The following is an 18,708-nucleotide window of genomic DNA, read 5'->3' on the forward strand; positions in this document are numbered from 1 at the left end:
AATTGAAGCCAGACTAGGGGAATAAAGAACAGTGGGGACGAGGAAAAATATACAGAGGTGAGCATGGTCAAAATACATGGTATACAAAGATGTTCTTGTGAATCTCATCACTGTAATGAATATATGCCAAGAAAAATATCAACTTCAGTGATTACTTCTAGAATTTGAATAACTTACATATTGAGGGGAGTCTGGCATCCTCATCACTTAGCTGTAGAGGTCATGCCTGGTTTCATGGAAAGCCAAGGCAGAGGATGAATTACTACATATTTCATGTTCACTAGGAGATGAGATGTTACCAGTAACTACGGCTATTTCCTCTTTGAGGGTTGTTAAGTATCAATGAGTTTGACATTTTGAACAGATGACCATGTGCTTAGCTATGAGTGTTAGGTTTTGAAAGTGATGTCTTTTTTTTTTTTTCATAAATCTAAGGCATATACTGGTTATGGACCTATTCTGAGTTTATAGTCTCCCCCATTGCCTGGATGTCCAAACTTGACTACATCATTTGCAATCCAAAAATCGTTTAAAAAAAATCTTAATTTACATTTGTGATTCTCTCTGTCTCTGTCTCTCTCTCTCTCTGGTTTTTTGAGACAGGGTTTCTCTGTGTAATAGTCCTGGCTGTTCTGGAACTCATTCTGTAGACCAGGCTGTCCTTGAACTCACAGACATCTGCCTGCTTCTGCCTCCTGAGTGCTGGGATTAAAGGCATGCACCACCACTGTCCAGCTGCTTTATGGTTCTTTTAAAATATTTACATTATATAATTCTCTTGATTATTTTTTTAAATATATTTATTTATTAAAATTTTTTCCATTTTACATACCAACCCCAGTTCCCCCTCCCTCCCCTTTTCCCGCCTCCTCACCTCCCTCCCACTCTACCCCCATCCACTCCTCAGAGTGGGTAAGGCCTCCCATGGCAGTCAACAAAGTCTGGCATACCAAGTTGAAGGAGAGCCTAGCCCCTCCCCATTGTATCAAGGCTGAGCAAGGTATCCCACCACAAGAAATGGACTCCAAAAAGCCAGTTCATGCACTTGGGATAAGTCCTGGTCCTACTGCCAGGGACCCTACAAACAGATCGAGCCACACAACTGTCACCCACATTCAGCGGGCCTAGTTCAGTCCCATGCAGGTTCCCGAGCTGTCAGTCTAGAGTCAGTGAGCTCCAACTAGCACCAGCTGGCTCTGGGGTTTTCCCATCATGATCCTGACCCCCTCTTCTTTTTTTTTTTTTTTTTTTTTTTTTAATGCTGAATGCTGTTTATTGAAGGAGGGAGGAGGTCTTAAATACAGGCTTACAGCACAGTGGGTGAACCCCGGAGGGCAGAAGTTCACTTCTGATGTTTTTTAAATTTTTTTTTTTATTTTTTGAGCTGAGGATCGAACCCTGGGATTATTATTTTTATCTTAACTTAAATATAAGGTAGGCATGGGAGTCCACAGCTGTAACTCCAACAATTAGGTGGCTGATAAAATAGGATTGCAAGCTGGAAGCCAGCCTGGGATATGTAAAAACCTGGTCTCATAAAACCATTGAAATAGAAAATCACATTACTTTATAGAGATTCTTAAAATCTTTATTTATTATGAAATCTTGAATGCATGTAGTTGTCATAGTTTCCTCATTTTATAGGTTTTTCACATTTGTGACATATTAATATTCCTTGCATCAGTTTTTAAACAGCCTTGATGAGATTATTGAATGAAACAACTCCGAGGAGATGATGACATGGATAATAATAGAAAAGTACGCCCTACATGTTTAAATGTGGATTTACAATTTGCTTACAGATGAAATGCCAGCACTATAAGAAAAAGCGAATGGAGCAGGAGGAGACCATTGCTTCTTTGCAGAAGGATGTCTACAGACTAACCCAAGAGGAAGAAGAGCGTGTTGTCACACAGAACAGAGTGTTTGCCTTTCTCTGCAAGAGAGTTCCTCACACAGTCCTGGACAAACAGTAATGCCCAGTGCATAGGGTGATACTAGAGCTAGGTTGAGTCTTTTCCAGCTCATTTTATCTTGACAGTGCTTGTATCTTTTGCTAGAGAAGTCTCATTTTCTTTTGATTTTTTTTTTTTCCTGGTTGTCCTGGAACTCACTCTGTAGAACAGGCTGGCCTGGGACTCATAGAGCTCTGCCTACCTCTGCTTCCCATGTGCTGGGATTAAAGGCGTGTATCACCACTGCCCAGCTAAACTTAAATTTTTTTCATTTTAAAGATTTTTTTATTTTAATTATGTGTGTATGTGTATGTGTGTGGGGGGGGAGTATGTGCACATGAATGCAAGTACCCACAGAGGTCAGAGATGTGAGATCCTCCTGGAGCCTGGGGTTATAGGCAGTTGTAAGCCACCTGATGTAGGTGCTGGGAATTGAACTCAGGTACTCAGGAAGAGCAGTATGTGTTCTTAACCACTGAGCCATTTCTCTAGCCCTAAACTTCAAATTTTATTTTATGTGTATGGGTGTTGTGCCTGTGTGTATGTATGTGCACCACATGTGTGCCTGGTGCTGATATGGTGCCATATCGGCAGTGGCCAGAAGAGGGTGTCAGACACCCCTGGAGCTGGTTACAGACAGCTGTGATCCATCATGTAGGTGCTGAGAATCAAATCTGTGTCCTCTGAAAGAGCAACCAGTGCTCTTAACCACCGAACCATTTTTCCAGCCCCTTAATGAATGAATTTAGATATTTAAAAAATATTAACCATGAATGGGTATGGTGGCATATGCCTTTAATCTCAACACTTGAGAAGCAGAGGCAGGTAGATCTTGGAGTTCTAGGCCTGCCAGAGCCATATAGTGAGACCCTATCTCAAAAAACAAAACCCAAATAAACAAATAAAAAAAAATATCAATTTTGTGTGTGTGTGTGTGCGCGCACGCGTGCGTGTGTGCACGCACCATATATATGCAGGAGACTTCAGAGATCAGAAGAAAGTGTTGGGTCCCCTGGAACTAGAATTCCAGGCAGTTGTGAGCTGCCATGTGGGTGCTGGGAATCAAACCCAGGTCCTGTGTAAGAGCGACCAGTACCCTTAACCACTGAACCTTGGGCAAATATTTCTGTGGCAAATTGCCAGAGGTAGGCTTATTGGAGCAGGAAGAGTATGTATTTAAAAAATTGAGACATGTTTAAAAATATTAATATAAATTAATATATATGGCTTAGTGTAATACTTGTTTCTGACAAGAATGCTTGAAAAATTTTTAAGTTTGCCAGACAATCTGTACTTACTTTAAAAAAAAAGATTTTATTTTTAATAATGTGTTTATATTTATTTGAGTTTATGTACTTGTGAGTGCAGGTATTGCCAGAGGCACTAGAAGCCTCTGGAGCTGGAGTTATAGAAGGTGCTGGAAACTGAACTTGGTCCTCTGCAAGAGCAGTATATACTTTATTTTATTTTATTTTTGTTTTAGGGCTGGCAGGATGACTCAGAGATTGAGAGTGCTTACTGTTCTTGCAGAGAACCTGGGTTCTATTTCCAGCACCCAAATGGTGGTTCACAACTGTCTCGATCCAGGGGATCAGATGCCCTCTTCTGGCCTCCATTTGAACACTTGAACACAAATTGTACACACACACATAAATAAGTAATTTTTTTTTTCCAAGACAGGGTTTCTTTGTTGTAGCCTTTGCTGTCCTGGAACTCACTCTGTAGCCGAGGCTGGCCTCAGATTCATGCAGATCCACCTGCCTCTGCCTCCCAAGTGCTGGGATTAAAGGCATGTGGCACCACTACCTGGCTAATAAATCTTACAGATTTTACTATATATGAGAGTTTTGCCTATATGTATGTGTATGGACCACATGTGAGCCTGGTCCCTGTGGAGGCCATAAGAGAGTGCTTGATGGAATGGAGTTATGCATGATTGTAAGCTACCATGTAGGTACTAGAAAACAAACTTGGGTCCTCTGAAAGAGCAGCCATTGTTCTTAACTATTGAGCAATCTCTCCAGCCCTGGAGTATGCTCTCCTAACTGCTAAGTTATCTCTCTATCCTCAGTCTGTGCTTACTTTTATCATTATAATTTGAAATTGTATAAAAGAATAGTTGATACTACCTTTTGACAATAATTTAACATATTTTTTGTTTTCTAGATTGCTTTGTCTAATTGATTACTATGAATCTAAACTTCGAAAATTGCATACACAAAGGTATAAATAATATAATTTTAAAGTAGTTCAGGATGAATATTATCCAGGAACCAATTATGTTCTGGAAGTGTGTATATCATTATGAAATTCTTTTTCAAATATAATATTTTTTATCCTCCAAGAATTTCATATATGCATACTGTCTTAGGGTTTCTGATGCTGTGAAGGGACACGATGATGACAGCAACTCTTATGAGGAAAACATTCAATTGGGGTGGCTCCCTTACAGTCCATTGTCATCATGGTGGGGAGCATGGCGAAGTGCAGGCAGACATGGTGCTGGCTACATCTTGATCAGAAGACAACAGGAAAGGAAATAGACTATGACACAGGAAGTATTTTGAGCATAGGAGAACTCAAAGGCCCACCCTCACACTGACACACTTCCAATAAGGTCATACCTCCTCCATCAAGGCCATAACAATGGCTCCCTTTGTGGGCCATTTTCTTTCAAACCACCACACATAACAGTGGTTTTTGTTGTGTGTGTGTGTTTTTTTTTTCCTATGGTATATGTTGGAAATATTTACCCTCCATTTCTTCCCAACAAATTTTGGTTCCCCCTCACATCTTCCTCACAACTTCATGCTGAAATTCTTTTAATAAAGCTCTATAAGACTGTATTTTACTGCTTAGGTAAACAATGAAAGTGTTACTTCCTTTTATTTTGTTGAAGCATTATGTTATTTAGCCACTGGATAGTAAGTAAATTCACAAAGTATATAGACATAGTACATTGGCTGTGGGGCAGAATAAACCTAGTTATGCAAATTTAATACACCAAAGTCAGAATGTCAGTGAAAATTTGGCACATAGCTGGTGTGGTAGTTCATGCCTGCATTCCTAGCTCCCTGTAGAGTAGTTGGAACGTTGAGGAAGTAAAGGAAACAGGATGGCCATAAGTTTGAAGCCAGTCTGGGCTACATAGTGAATCCCCAATTGACTTAAATTAGAGTAGACCCTGTCCTGATAGTGCACTTGGGAAGATGTATATTAATACTCGTGTAAGTAAATGGAAGGCATAGTGGTGTGTACTGTAATTGTGAGGCAGGTGGGACAGTGTGTGTGTGGCAAAAGGAGAGAGTAGTGAAAGGTGGAGGAATGGGTAAGATTTGCATATAGTCTGCAGAGTTTTCAAAAACAGGTAAGATAAAGGATTTTTTGGTTAGATGAATACACTAGCAGGAAGAGTGGGTGTATTTAGGAATGTTAAGTAATCTAAGAAGCACAGGGTAGGTGAGGTGTGCTGTGCACTGTGTATTGTTACCCAATTACACTCTACACTTTTTCTTGAAATTTTTTTAATGAATTGAAAGTACTAGAAGGAATAAACCATATGCAGACAGTGTATTTTTTTAAAGACCTGGAGTGTTCTATTTGTGTTTTGTTTGTTCATTCAACAAGTGTTTTTTATCGCCTTTGTGTCCCATGACAAAAGTTTTCAGGTCCTCATACATTCTAAGTAAGAGTTAGTAAACAGAACACTTTTAAGATTAGGTAGTGCTGTGCTGTGATATTATTTGCTGTAGACCAAGTAGGAAATTGGGATTTTTAAATTCATGTTTACGTTATTAAGTACTTATAAGATTGGCTTAATATTTGATAGCTAAATGTTTTCTTTAAGGATTTATTTCCATAAGATGCAGTGTGTTTTTCTTCCCACAGGCAGTGTAAGGAAGATGACAGTCAGTCAGAAGAAAAAGACTACAGAAACCTGGATGCCTCACCAAGTTATAAAAGCCTTTTGATGGTATGGAGACCAGAGAACTGATAAATACCTTTTTATAAAACATTTTATAAATCCCCTAGGAGAGTTACTTATTTTACTGTGAATTGCATTGCAGTCATTACAGAATCAACTCAAGGAATCAAAATCCAAGATCGACACACTGTTAGGTGAGAAGCTGAGCCTCCAAAAAGATCTGGAAAACAGGTGAGAGAAACTTCATTTTTCTTTACCTTGAAGAATATTGGAGGAATCATTCTTGCCCTCTTACTCGAAAACCCAACCCAAGTACTTGACACTCCTGTATTCCTTTTGGTTAGTTGTATTTCATGGCAGATGATGAAAGGAATAGGGATCCTGAGGCAAGCAAAGGAAATGAGAAAATAGGAGTCCGTGTTGAGGGTAAAACTGGGTAAGAACTTTGAAGAGATTCAGGGTTTTCTTGTGTTTGTGTGTTTATATGTGTGGGTAAAAATGTGTGTGCAGTTGGGTGTGCATGTCTGTGCTCATGCATGTGGAAACTAGAGGTCAGCCTTAGATGTCATTTCTCGGGATCTGCCCACCTTATTTTTTGAGACAGGATCTCTTCTTGAGACATGCCTGGAGCATGCCAGGGCCCGAGTTCAATTCCCAGTACCCACATGGCAGCTAACAACTGTCTGTAACTCTAAGATCTGGCACCCTCACACAGACATTCATGTAAGCAAAATACCAATGCAAATAAAAATTATTTTTAAAAAAGATTCCATCTTCCCAGATATGTCTAAGTTTGTGTTAGGTTGACAGAAACCAGCCATTACAGAGGATGATGTATTCACCAGAAACAAGTTACATATCAGCATAAAAGTGAATAAAGACTTTAAATATGAAATTATACAGTATAAATCAAAATGCCTGGTAAACACCTAAGAATTCAGGATTTTAATAAGGGGTTGGGGAGATGGCTCAATAGATAAGAGCATTGGCTATTTTCCAGAGGAACAGGGTTTGATTCCCAGAACTCACATGAAGGGTCACAACCATCTGGACTCCAGTTCCTGGGGAGCCAATGCTGCCTTCTGGTATCCACAGGCACTGGGCACACATGTATATGTATGCAAGCAAAACACCTATACACATAAAATTTAATTTAAAAATAATTTTAATGTTTATTGATAACACAACAAGATTTATTTTGTTTGCTAAATATTTTTATCCTTTTCAATAAATTTAATGTATTTATCATGATTTCTTTATAGGCCCACAGAACATGAATTAAGACTTTATAAACAGCAGGTGAAGAAACTGGAAAAAGCCCTTAAGAAAAGCATCAAGTAATTACATTTTGTCAAAGTTATAGCTTATAGTTGGGTCCTGTATTTTCTTATTTGTTTTTATATCTGTCAGCTGTTGTGTGTTATAATAAAGCAGTCTTGGCTTGGAATTGCCAGACTGATGAGAGATGTGATAATTAGAAGTACTTTTGAGCCAGGCATGCTAGCATGAACCCATACATTCCAACACTGGAGGCCGGTCAGGAGGGTCACAAATATGAGGCTAGCCTGGGCTGTGTAGCAAAGCTCTGTCTCAAAAAAACAAACATAAACAATAAAAAGGGATATTTTTTTTTTTTTTTTTTTTTTTTTTTTTTTTTTTTTTTTTTTTTTTTCATTTTTTGAGACAGGGTTTCTCTGTGTAGTTTTGCGCCTTTCCTGGAACTCGCTTGGTAGACCAGGCTGGCCTCGAACTCACCGAAATCCACCTGCCTCTGCCTCCCAAGTGCTGGGATTAAAGGTGTGTACCACCAACGCCCAGCTAAGGGATATTTCTGATTCTAACAGTTTAAAAGCAATTTGGGTTTGGCTTTATTTGTATGTTATGTATTCTTGAGAATTTCATGCATTCAGATATTGAAATATAATCATATACATCATTCCCCCTTTACAACTCCTTTCTCCTTCATGTGTCCCCCAACTAACTTTGTGCTTAAAAAAAAACAAAACTTGGGGTTGGGGATTTAGCTCAGTGGTAGAGTGCTTGTCTAGCAAGCACAAGGCCCTGGGTTCTGTCCTCAGCTCCAGCAAAAAAACAAAAACAAAAAACCTGCTAAGTCCAGTTGGTGCTATCTATATGGGCCTGGGTTTGGTTTGTCCCCTGAAGCATGGGATTTTGTTGTTGTCCACATCCTCAAAAGGAATGATTCTCTCTCCCAGAATCCTAACTACCAGTAGGAGTAAGAGTGGGGCCTGGAGATCCTCTAACTTGTTTATGCTGGACTCTTGTCTGGCTTAATTTTATAACTACAGGTGCTGTGAGTTCTTGACTGATCACATCTAGAATACAGAATTTCACAGCACTCCTCCATCATCACTTGGCTCTTCCGTTCTTTCTGCTTGTTCCTAGAATGTGGGAGTGTGTGATAGGGCTTGTTCTCAGCACTTTGGCCAGTTATGTTTCTCTCCATTGACTGCTGCCAACTGCCAAAAGAAACTACTTTGATCAAAGCTGAAAGCATCCCAGTTTTATAGGTATAAACATAGATATTTAGACAGCAAGATCATTTATGAAAATAACAATGGCAGGTGCTACCCTAAGGCCAATGACTCTGAGTCATGGACTTTTGATAAGGATTAAAGTACCAGGCATGAAGTTACTTCTTGTGGAACAGGCTTCAAATCCAACCAGGAAGCTGTTATCCCATGCCACTGTTGGACCAGCAGACTTATCTACCATGGTAGGTTAGTGCTGCAGCATTCAAGGGCCAGCACTGGTTAGCACTGACGTTTTCTCTTTTTCAGAAGCCTACATAGCACCTCTAACATGTATTAGGAAGTTTCCTGGCTGGTCTGAGATTTTTCTGTATGTCCTGCAGCCAAAGTGTATTGTGTCTTCAGCAGGAGGTTTTTTAGGATCTTGCCAAATAGTTTGGTGAGTAACCAGGGACTATGAGCATAGCATGTGTTGTTTTGGAGGCCTCTAGGGCCTCCCTGACCATTAATTCCTAGAAAGTATCCCATGTGTTCCAAGAATATGCTCATGTATTCCAAGAGTGGCATGGTCCACCCATGCAGGGTATTTCCATTTAAAAATTTTTCAAGTTGTAATTTCAAACCAGCTAGTAGGCTTCCAAAAGGCTTTTTAATACAGCTTTAGTTTTAGTTAGCTTGTTTTCTCTTTAACCCTACCTCCATCCCAACCTGACCCTTTAACACTCAATAATTCCCCTCTTCTTCTATTTCACATATAATTCTTTGGTCCTTCCAATTTTAAAAACTGGGTTGTAAGATAGTACCCCAACCTGACCCTTTAACACTCAATAATTCCCCTCTTCTTCTATTTCACATATAATTCCTTGGTCCTTCCGATTTTAAAAACTGGCTTGTAAGATAGTAGACTTCCATATGTGTTTTCATGTACCCTTTCCTTGGACCAGCTTTCCTCTCTAGCTCCTTGGCACTCCCAAATGTGGCCCCTCCCTGATTAAGCCTGTGTGCCCCCATTATTCCACCTCTCTACTTTCATTTTACCTGTGATCTACTGTCCTCTTTCCATTAATGTGTTTCCTTCAAAAGGCACCTTTCTAGTTTTCTTGCTTCCACTTACGTTTCAAGTTAAATATACAAAAGATTTGAAATTAGGAACTGCATATGAGACAGAACATATAACATTTGTCTTTTGGGGCCTGGACTTGGCTTTATATTCGCCTCAATTGAATAAAGAAATAAGAGGAAGAAAAGAAAAGAAAAAGATTGTAATAGAAAATTATCACTAGAAGTGGAAGAAATTGCAGATAGCAGATCCTATTTATTAGAGCTAGTCATAATATGAAAATTTTTATGCTAAGAATTGAACTTAGGGCCTTGAGCATGCTAGGGTAAATGCTATACCACTGAGGTGTCTCCCCAGCATGATCTGAAAATCTTAGTAAGTTTTGTTACTTAAAAACTAAAAGTGCCAGAAAACACACAGTGCACCAACCTATCTACCATCTTTTTGTTGTTGTTGTTGTTGTTGTTTGGTTTGTTTGTTTGAGACAGGATTTCTCTGTGTAGCTTTGGAGCCTGTCCTGGATCTCACTCACTCTGTAGACCAGGCTGGCCTCGAACTCACAGATCCGCCTGCCTCTGCCTCCTGAGTGCTGGGATTAAAGGTGTGCACCACAACTGCCCGGCCCTATCTATCCTTTAACTCCTTTCCCCTGCTTTGAAAAGTGAGGTCTCGGGAGTATTTCAAAATGATTTCAAGTAGTGATTCTATTTCCTTAACATTATGTGTATTCTTTGATTCACTAGGACTTAAAGTAATTTGTGAAGCTTTGGGATGGATTATTTTGAAAGCCATTAGTATCTGCAATAAATATACTAACTCACCTGTGTTATTAGTGTATATTGTTTCAGTTTCGTTTTCAGTGATAGCTCCCCTTTCTGCTCCTCATGGTACACTGTCACAGTGAAAAGGCAAACAAGGGCCAGGAGGGAGTCATCATGTATCTATTTACATTAAGGTTGGGGAGAAAAACTTAAACAGAACTCTAGGGGAAGGTTTGGAAAGGTTACATTTATTCAGTGAATACCCTTTCCTCCTGTTGCTTGGTGATCTGGCTTCCCAGGAGTACTTCCTAGTATCTATGGCATTCTAGACACTGGAGTTGCAATGCCAAATAAAAAAGATCCCTGACCTTGTAGAGATGGCATGAAGGCAGAATGATCATGAAAGAATAGATAAATAAAACAATTTCAATATAGCACAAATACAATAATAATGGTGGTGATAATAAGGGATAGAGGAATAGGTTCAGTGTGTAGAAGCACCACACACCTTATGGTGTGTAGTGGTCAAGTTCTTCCACCAATTAAATAATTGAAAGGCAGTAAAGGATTCAAAGTGTAGCAGAGCTAATGTTTTAATTAAAGCAAAAGTAGCAGGTGAGAACAGACTCCTGGACTTTGGAGTCTGCAGGTTATCTTTGATAGTGCTTGCTCTTTTCTATTGAATCAATTAGCACCTCCATTACCAGTTTGGCTAGAAGTCTCAGACAACACATGATGGTTTTCAGCTCAGGAATTGGATGATGGGCTTCCGTTAGTTGGGGCTCTGGATCTACAAGGTATTGAGACATTGTCCATGTACCTTATTCTCTCTGCACATGTCTTCACAAGTACCTGTTCTCTGATGTGAGGCATGCCGAAATAAAAAAGTTAATCTTTGGCTGTGGCCCCTCCTTTATGATATCCAACATCTATTTTAGGATATGCCAATTTAACATTATTCAGGGTTCCTCTTCCCTCACTGTCTACCTAACAAGGGAACTACCTAACTCCTACTTTCTTTCATTACCTGTTCTCAGGAGGGGGTTGGTCATTGCTGCTTCTGGCTGACAGAATGGGCAGAGTTATAAAACAGCAGTCAGGGTCCCTCCAGAGGTGGCCAGTATAGGAGCCCATAGCAGAAAGTTCCATGTGGGTGGTGGATCAGCCTTTGTTTTAGTTCCTGGTGGTGATAGCTTTCTTTTGTTGTCCCATGTCCATGGTATTTGTCGTGGCATCTGAAATATATATTAAATAAGATTAAGAGCATTATAATGAAGGTAGTGAGGAGGAGCATCCATTGTATCTCAGGTAAGGTCATTGACAAGGGAAACATACATGATAGCTAGCCCCAGAATCTTGGCATGGTTGGTCATAGGTGGGTGTTAGAGCAGTTAAAAAATCATCTGGAAGTAAAGCAGAGTGATTTTAGGAGTCATCCTGAATTATGGGACAAGTGATACCACAAACTAAGGCAGGTGCAACAAGACCAGTGAGATACAAAGGAAAAGCTACAGCAACAGTGGTACTTGTACATGCTGCTGTTTTGCACTCATATGAGTTTATCTTTAGTTGGAAGGTGATTGAAGAGCAGCTTACAGTCCCCTAGTGGCTCTCCGGAGTAACCGGAATGAGGTAGGTAGTCTTGGTCTCAGGATCCACTGCTAGCTTAGAAGTATCAGGAGAGGCAGTCTAAGGCTTGAGACTCATGTGAGGGATCATGCATCCAGTCCTGCTGTTTATGCTGCTGTAGATGAGGATAGAATAACAGGATATGGGTGAGCGAGACATCCATTGTCATCAAGAGTTTTAACTAAGTCCCCAGGGTAGAAGGGGGATCTCTGTTGTTTCTCTTGAGAGAACCCAGCTTGAAGTTCTTGACAGTATTTTCTGGGATTCTGCTAATTGGATAACATGGGAAATTAGCCTAGCCATTTCTGGGTTCAGCACCAAAGCATTGGTAAGAAATGGCCTGCCATATAGTGCCTCAAAGAGGGTTTGGCTTTGGTAGTTAGGGATGTTTCTAAACCTGATTAAAGCTAGGGGTAATTTAGTCTAAGGAGATCTGGTTTCCTGGATGAGCTTCTTTAAATAAATGCCTCTTTAAGAGTTCATTAGCCTCTCCAGCTCATCTGACAATTGAAGACACTGGGTACAATGTAGGTGAAACTGAATTCTTAAGTTTTGAGTTAGGCTTTCAGTGACTTCTGCCCTGCAGGCAGATCTGTTGTCACTTGGAGGCATTTAGAAAGCCCAAATCAAGAGATAATTTCTATAAGTAAAATCTTAACCTGATGCCCTTTGTGTTTTGCATGAAAAAGCCTATCCAGCCCATGAAGGTATTCACTAAAATTAAAAGGACTTAGAATTAGGTCTTCCTGGCATTTGAATGAAGTAAAATTGCTGGTCCTCTCCCAGATAGAGTCCTTATCTTTGGGTCCCTGGGAACTGAAGGTACATGTTTGATGGGTTAATCTTTTGGCATATTTCACATCCTTGTGCCATGTGTTAGATTACCTCCTTGAGACCCCGGCCTGAAACACCTCTGGCTAGCAGAGTGTTTTCCTTCCTAAGTGATAACATCTACTAAAGGGTTCTTTTTTTAAAAAAACTTTCTATCAAGGAGATTTTGGTAATAGTAACTGGTCAGTAGAAGAGAGATACCATCTTTAGTTAAAATCACAACCAAAGGCTATTTCCTCAGTGGAATATTTGGATCTTTTAGAAGGTAGCAGAGATTCCTCCCAAAGAACAGGGCATTCCCCATGACTCAGTGCAGCTCTCTTGGCTTTTGAATCTGTCCCCCTGCCCCATTCCCTTTAGCCATACGGTCCTCTCCTATTTGATGCCTAGTATAGTAGTTTATATACAGATAGCAGGGAGGGCAAGGGGATTGCACCAGGAAGCCTAAGGTTCTCTTTGAGAATGTCTGGTGGGGTTTTCTTCTGTCTGCAGTAGTCCCCTTTTCTTTCCATATTATTGTATGGGCATGAAGAATCAGGTAAGGACTTGGAGTCTGTGTACATACTTAATCTTTTCCTTGTGTTAATTCTAATGCATTGGTAAGGGCTATCAATTGAGCAAGCTGAGCACCAAAGTTCTGGGGCTGTCATTCTGAGTAAGGGTACCAAAACCAGTAGCTATTTTATACCCTGCATATCTTTAGTACTAGAACTCCCATCTGTATAGACTACCACCAAGCCAGGATTTTGTAAAGGTTGATCTGTGAGATCAGCTGGGCTGTATAGCTCTTTGCTTGAATGAAGTGATTCCCTTCCCCTTCCAGCAGGAAAGTTGGCAGAGTTAAGCTTTTTTTTTTTTCTTTCAGATCCTAAGAATAATATCTGATCAGTTCACCACAAGGACTAGATATTTCAGCTATCAAAAAGCCCTGAGTTCACTTTAGAATTGAAATGCCCCAGTTCATTCAGAGTGTAGACTATGCGGGGACATCCAAAGATAAACTTTTGAGCCTTGGTGCTTAGAAGTCTTACTGAGGCTACAACCTGAAGAGAACTAGGCCATCTGATGGCACTTTATAATTGTTAATGTATCCTACTGGCTAGGGTGAGGGACCTAAAAATTGTGTTGTTGCCCCAAATGCTGTCTCCTTTTATTGCATAGACCTAAAAGTCTGGTCGGGTGAGAAGTCCCAGAGCTGGTGCTCCAGTTAAGACCTCATTTCTTTGGAAAAGCCCTCTGAGATTCAGAGGTCCATTCAGTCTGAGTGTAGCCTTGGATTTGAGTTTTCTTGAAACTCTTTGAAAGAGAGACATGGCCAATTCACCATATCCTGGGATCCAAACCATATCATATCCTGTGACTCCTAGGAAGGCCCTCGATTACTTTAGAGTCTTGGGAAATGGGAAGGCCAGGATAGGTCAGATTTGTTCTAGCCCCAGGACTCAGGTTCCTTCTGTTAGGATATGACCAGGATATGGTCCAATATACTTGTACCTTATCCCATGGCACTTGTAGCCCCTTTCAGCAAGAAGGTTAAAGGTTCTAAAATCCAAGAGATAATCTCTTTGGAGAACCTGTAAAGAAGATTATCTAAGTATTGGAATAGTATGGCCCACCAGTATGGGCCCATTCCATTAAATCTTGGAAGAGGACTGGCCCAAAAAAGTGTGGCCCATTCAGAAGCCTTTGTAGGAGCATAGTCTGTGTGACTTGTCTAGCCCTTCAGGCAGGGTCCTCAAAGGCAGAGGGAGGTTGGCTGCTGGTGTGCATGGGAATACAAAGTAAAGCATGTTTACTAATAAAAGTGTGAATTGGGTTGGGGATTTAGCTCAGTGGTAGAGCGCTTGCCTAGCAAGCACAAGGCCCTGGGTTCGATCCCCAGCTCAAAAAAAAAAAAAAAAAAAAGTTGTGAATGGTGCAGGGAGGACTCTGAATTAGAAGAGTATAGGGATTGGGAATTACTGAGCAAAGAGGAGCAGCTGCTCCATTGACGAGTCTAAGGTCTTGAACTAATCTCCACTTGTTGGATTCCCTTACTTACTTTCAATATAGGAGTGTATGGATTTGATCATTGAATTAATGATCCCTAATTATTTAATATTTTAATTATAGTGATTAACCCATCCTTAACTTCTGGTATTAAAGAATATTGCCTTTGATGCATAAAGTGGAAAGGGTCTTTAAAATGAATGACCATAGGGATGATGGTCCTAGCCTTCCCTAATAATTCCCCCTTTGTCCGTGCTGTTTGAACATTTGGGTTCTGTTAACAGCAGACAATAATGTTGTCTTGGGGAAAGAAGTTTTACTTTGACTTTGGCCAGGAGATCTCTTTTTCTAAGGAGCAGCAGGAGTTTGGGGGATTACCAAAAAGAAGTGACAGAAATAGAGATCTCCCCATTAACAGGCAAGAGGTTGGGTAAGTAATGCTTAAGGGGCTGGCTCAGTAAGCCCCAACTAAGCTTTTTTGGAGGGGGATCAGAGACAAGGGAGAATGGGAGGACTAAGAATTGGGTTCCTGTGTTAATGAGGAATTGATTTGACCTTCCTCCATTGTGAAGACTTCTCAGGACTCCTCAAGCTGGATTGATCCTCATTGATTGGGAGGGTATCTAATCTAGTGATCACCCTTACAAAGAGGGTCCTGGGGGAGGTGTTTGTCTCTGAGAGCATTGTCAACTGAAATAGCCTTCCTGCCTGCATAAGAAATGCTTTCCTAACAATCCTAATTGTGTTTCTTGAGGATTCACCTGCATGGCTATCAGCAGTTTCCTGTGATGTTTATCCTTTTGTATTTCCTCCTTGTCCCAGTTATAAGAAAATTAGTGTACTTTGGATCAAAGAATCCAATGGCTTGCCTGGTTCAATTACCAATTTTTGGAGTTATATATATGGCTAATGAAGTCAGGCATTTATCGTGTTAGATGATCTCTGCCTATGACCCTGGTTCTATATTAGTATATATTTTACAGTCTCTTGAAATCTTTGGAAGAGCATCATGGGAGTCTCCTTTCCTACTAACATACTGTAGTCAGTTGGGAATAATTCTAGGGCTTAATTGCTAACTTTCTGAGACCTTCTAGGCTGCAGTAAAAGAGTATCCTTAAATCCATTCATTCCTCTGATCCTCTGGATTGAATTTAGGATTGGATTAGAACTGCTTCATTACCAGTGGGAAAGTTGGGGGATGTCATTCTTTCTCTGGAGGTATAAAAGTCATTTCCAGCATGGATGTCCTAGTCTATCACTCATCTCTCAAGAAATGTTAGAGTTTGTCCTAACAACAGCATGCCAAATCATAAAGATGGTTTACTCTTCAAAGGTTTGGACATACTGAACGGAGCTGCCAATAAAGCTCCCCAGGTCTCTTTTAGTTCAGACAGGGAAAGGAGCCGTGCACATAGGTTGTCCCAGATTTCCCTCTGTAGATCTGCCTAATTGAAAACATCTCTTGTGGAAGAAAAGGGGGTAATGTACTGTGGTTGGCCACCTGGGGGACAGTATTTTCACACTGGGGAGGGGTCTGGTCTCTCTAAAGGGCTGTAGATTGGGATGAGTAGTCAGAAAACTTGAAGGGGTGGAAAACAGTCATGTTGGGCAGTTCATGACTTTGTAGGAGGTTAAGACCTGTTTCTTGCCCTCTGGCTCCTTTTTGGACTAGAACATTTGACATCCGAAGTATAGGGTACATTTTACATGATTGAGCTGATTCAGGGTGATCCTTCAAGTAAAAGGACAATTGAGCATACGGGATCTCAGTTCTTTTTCCCTCTTGCTTGCAAAGCAGATTGAGCAGAGTGATGGTATTATAGTTTAAATTGCCTCTGGAGGCCAGGGTTCCCAGTCACTTAGTTAGGCCTGGGTAGGGGAACCTTTTCCTTAAGACTCTGAGGGTCAGTCTTACCCAGTTTTTTAGGAAACACAACAGGGAAGCATTTGATGTGATTTTGGATAGGATCAAATCCATCTGAAAGTAACAGCAAAATGGGAGCATTCCTCAGAAACACCTCTCTTCTGACTCTGCCCTGTGCCTGGAGGGATGCCTCTGGTCTAGGAGAGCCCTCGTGGTTTTAGAAATCATTTCTAACTTGTGATCTATTGGAAGGAACTTTTCCAGGGACAGTATGGATTACATTTTATATAATGCATATTTGAAGTTTGCATACATGTGCACAAACACATGAGTAAAAAGAGGTTTTGGGGAGGCCAGCTGGATCATTGGCTCGAGTATTTTAATCTAAGAAAGCATTTTTTTTTTTTATCATCTTGACTTTTTTCCCCTTCTTTAGACTACAAGAGATTATTGGTCAAAAAAAGGCTGATGACATGGAGAAAAAAGATGAGCCCCCCAAAGACAGCCGTCAGCAGGCTCTAATTGACCAGAGATACTTTCAGGTATTGAATAGCTGATGAAGAGACTGGTGTTTGTGATTATTTTTGGTTTTATTGCAGTATAATTCATTATCATTTGGTGAGAAATGTTTGTACAGACAGCTCTTGGGATCTGTGGGGGCTTGGTTTTGTGATGCTTACAGATGTCTAAATCTGTAAAATCCCTTATGTAATGGCATTGTGTTGTGACTTGAATGTGAAATGTCCCCTATAGGTTTATGTGTTTGAATCTGTGATCTCCAGCCGTTTAGAAAGGTTGTGGAGCCTTTAGGAGGTGAAGTCTTGCTGGAGTCCCTGGGATTAGGCCTTGAGGTTTGATAGCTTGGCTCCATTTCTTGTTCACTCTTTACTTCCTGAATATGGATGCAGTGTCATCTGCCAGCCTCCAGCTCTCGCCACCATGCCTTCCCTGCCTGCTGCCATGTTTTTCCATGGACTGTATCCCTCTGGAACTGTGAGCAAAAAAGAAACTCTCCCATAAGCTGCTTTTTGTAGAGTATTTCATCCCAGCGACAGAAAGAAAACTAGGACACATAGTGTAAGTAAATTGGTTGAGTTTTGCAGCTCTGTGGGTTTGGTGTCCTGGGGTTCAGCACCAAAAATGTAAGTAAATCGGTTGCAAAAATTCCCGGGGAAGGTGTCCTAACCACCTGGGGAGTCAGGCAACACCTTGAGCTGCTTAGGACAGTTGGACAGCTCTGACAGCTAGAACTGCAAAGAGACAGTTCAGCTCTGGAGGGCAAGGTATCCCAGACACCTCAAGCTGCTCAGAACAACAGCTCTGCCCTGAAGATGTCTGAGACACCTGGAGCTGTTTAGCACATCTCTCATGGCTGGAACTGCAAAGAAGCAGCCCAACCCTGGAAGGGAAATTTTTCTGACTTCTCGGGAGTGTCAGGACTGCAACTACTTTAGCAGGGAAGGGTATCCTGATTCTTCTGGGAAAGTCAAGGTATACCTGGTGTGATGGGGGATGGTCTCCCTGCAGGATATAGCAATCCTGCTCCTCTCCTGAAGAGCCTCTACAGCTGACCTTTGCTCAGCCCCCACTTAAGGGGGCTTCCTAGCAGAGCTCTGCTTCTCCAGCCTAAGATGTTGCTTCTTTTGCTTCACTCTGCAAAAGGGGAAACCCCTGCAGAAATGGAGCAATCTCCTCTGGCTCCGGAGAAAAGTGTTGCTTTTCAGCTCTCTCTTGCTGTGTCCACTGAGCGATGTCTCAGCAAAGATCTTCTGTTCAGCTCCTCCTCGCTCTGCTCTTTCAGCTCTCCCTTGTTTTGTCCACTGAGGGATGTCTCAGCAAGGATCTTCTCTACGCCAGTGAATGAAGATCTTCACACCCAAAACTCTTTTGAGAAAGAGATTTATTTGGAAAGGAGGATTCCAGGAGAGTAGCTGCCTCTACCAGAGTGAGGGGAAAGCCTTTTTTCTAACTGACCAGGCAGGGCCGTTTACATAGGAATTCTTGGGGGTGGAGTCAACCCTGAGCCCAGGGTTCTACTATCCTGCTCTGTGATTGGTTAGTTTCACAAATCAGTTGGCCAGGGGCAGAGATGGCTCTGATCTGACTGAGACAAACTGTTTCTTTCTGCCCTGATCTGAGCTGTCTTTCCCTAGTTCTGGGCTCCAGGGTCAGGCTGTTTTTTTTTTTTTAGCCAGCCCCTTT

At 41.1% G+C, this 18,708-nt stretch overlaps 1 protein-coding gene across 5 annotated transcripts in view; it reads left to right on the top strand.

The window, feature by feature from the left end:
- Cep70 (centrosomal protein 70) overlaps window positions 1–18,708 on the top strand; it is a 63,885-nt gene that overhangs the window by 29,119 nt on the left and 16,058 nt on the right. For 4 of the 5 annotated variants that reach the window (XM_036193346.1, XM_036193350.1, XM_036193348.1 and 1 more), the window contains 6 exons: window positions 1,803–1,972; window positions 4,122–4,178; window positions 5,844–5,928; window positions 6,023–6,111; window positions 7,143–7,217; window positions 16,943–17,048. In XM_036193346.1, the coding sequence (XP_036049239.1) occupies window positions 1,803–1,972; window positions 4,122–4,178; window positions 5,844–5,928; window positions 6,023–6,111; window positions 7,143–7,217; window positions 16,943–17,048 (582 nt within the window). The remainder of the gene's footprint in view (window positions 1–1,802; window positions 1,973–4,121; window positions 4,179–5,843; window positions 5,929–6,022; window positions 6,112–7,142; window positions 7,218–16,942; window positions 17,049–18,708) is intronic. The other variant, XM_036193349.1, reaches the window with a different exon arrangement.

The sequence above is a fragment of the Onychomys torridus genome, chromosome 7, assembly GCF_903995425.1.
Source record: "Onychomys torridus chromosome 7, mOncTor1.1, whole genome shotgun sequence".
NCBI classification, from domain to species: domain Eukaryota; kingdom Metazoa; phylum Chordata; class Mammalia; order Rodentia; family Cricetidae; genus Onychomys; species Onychomys torridus.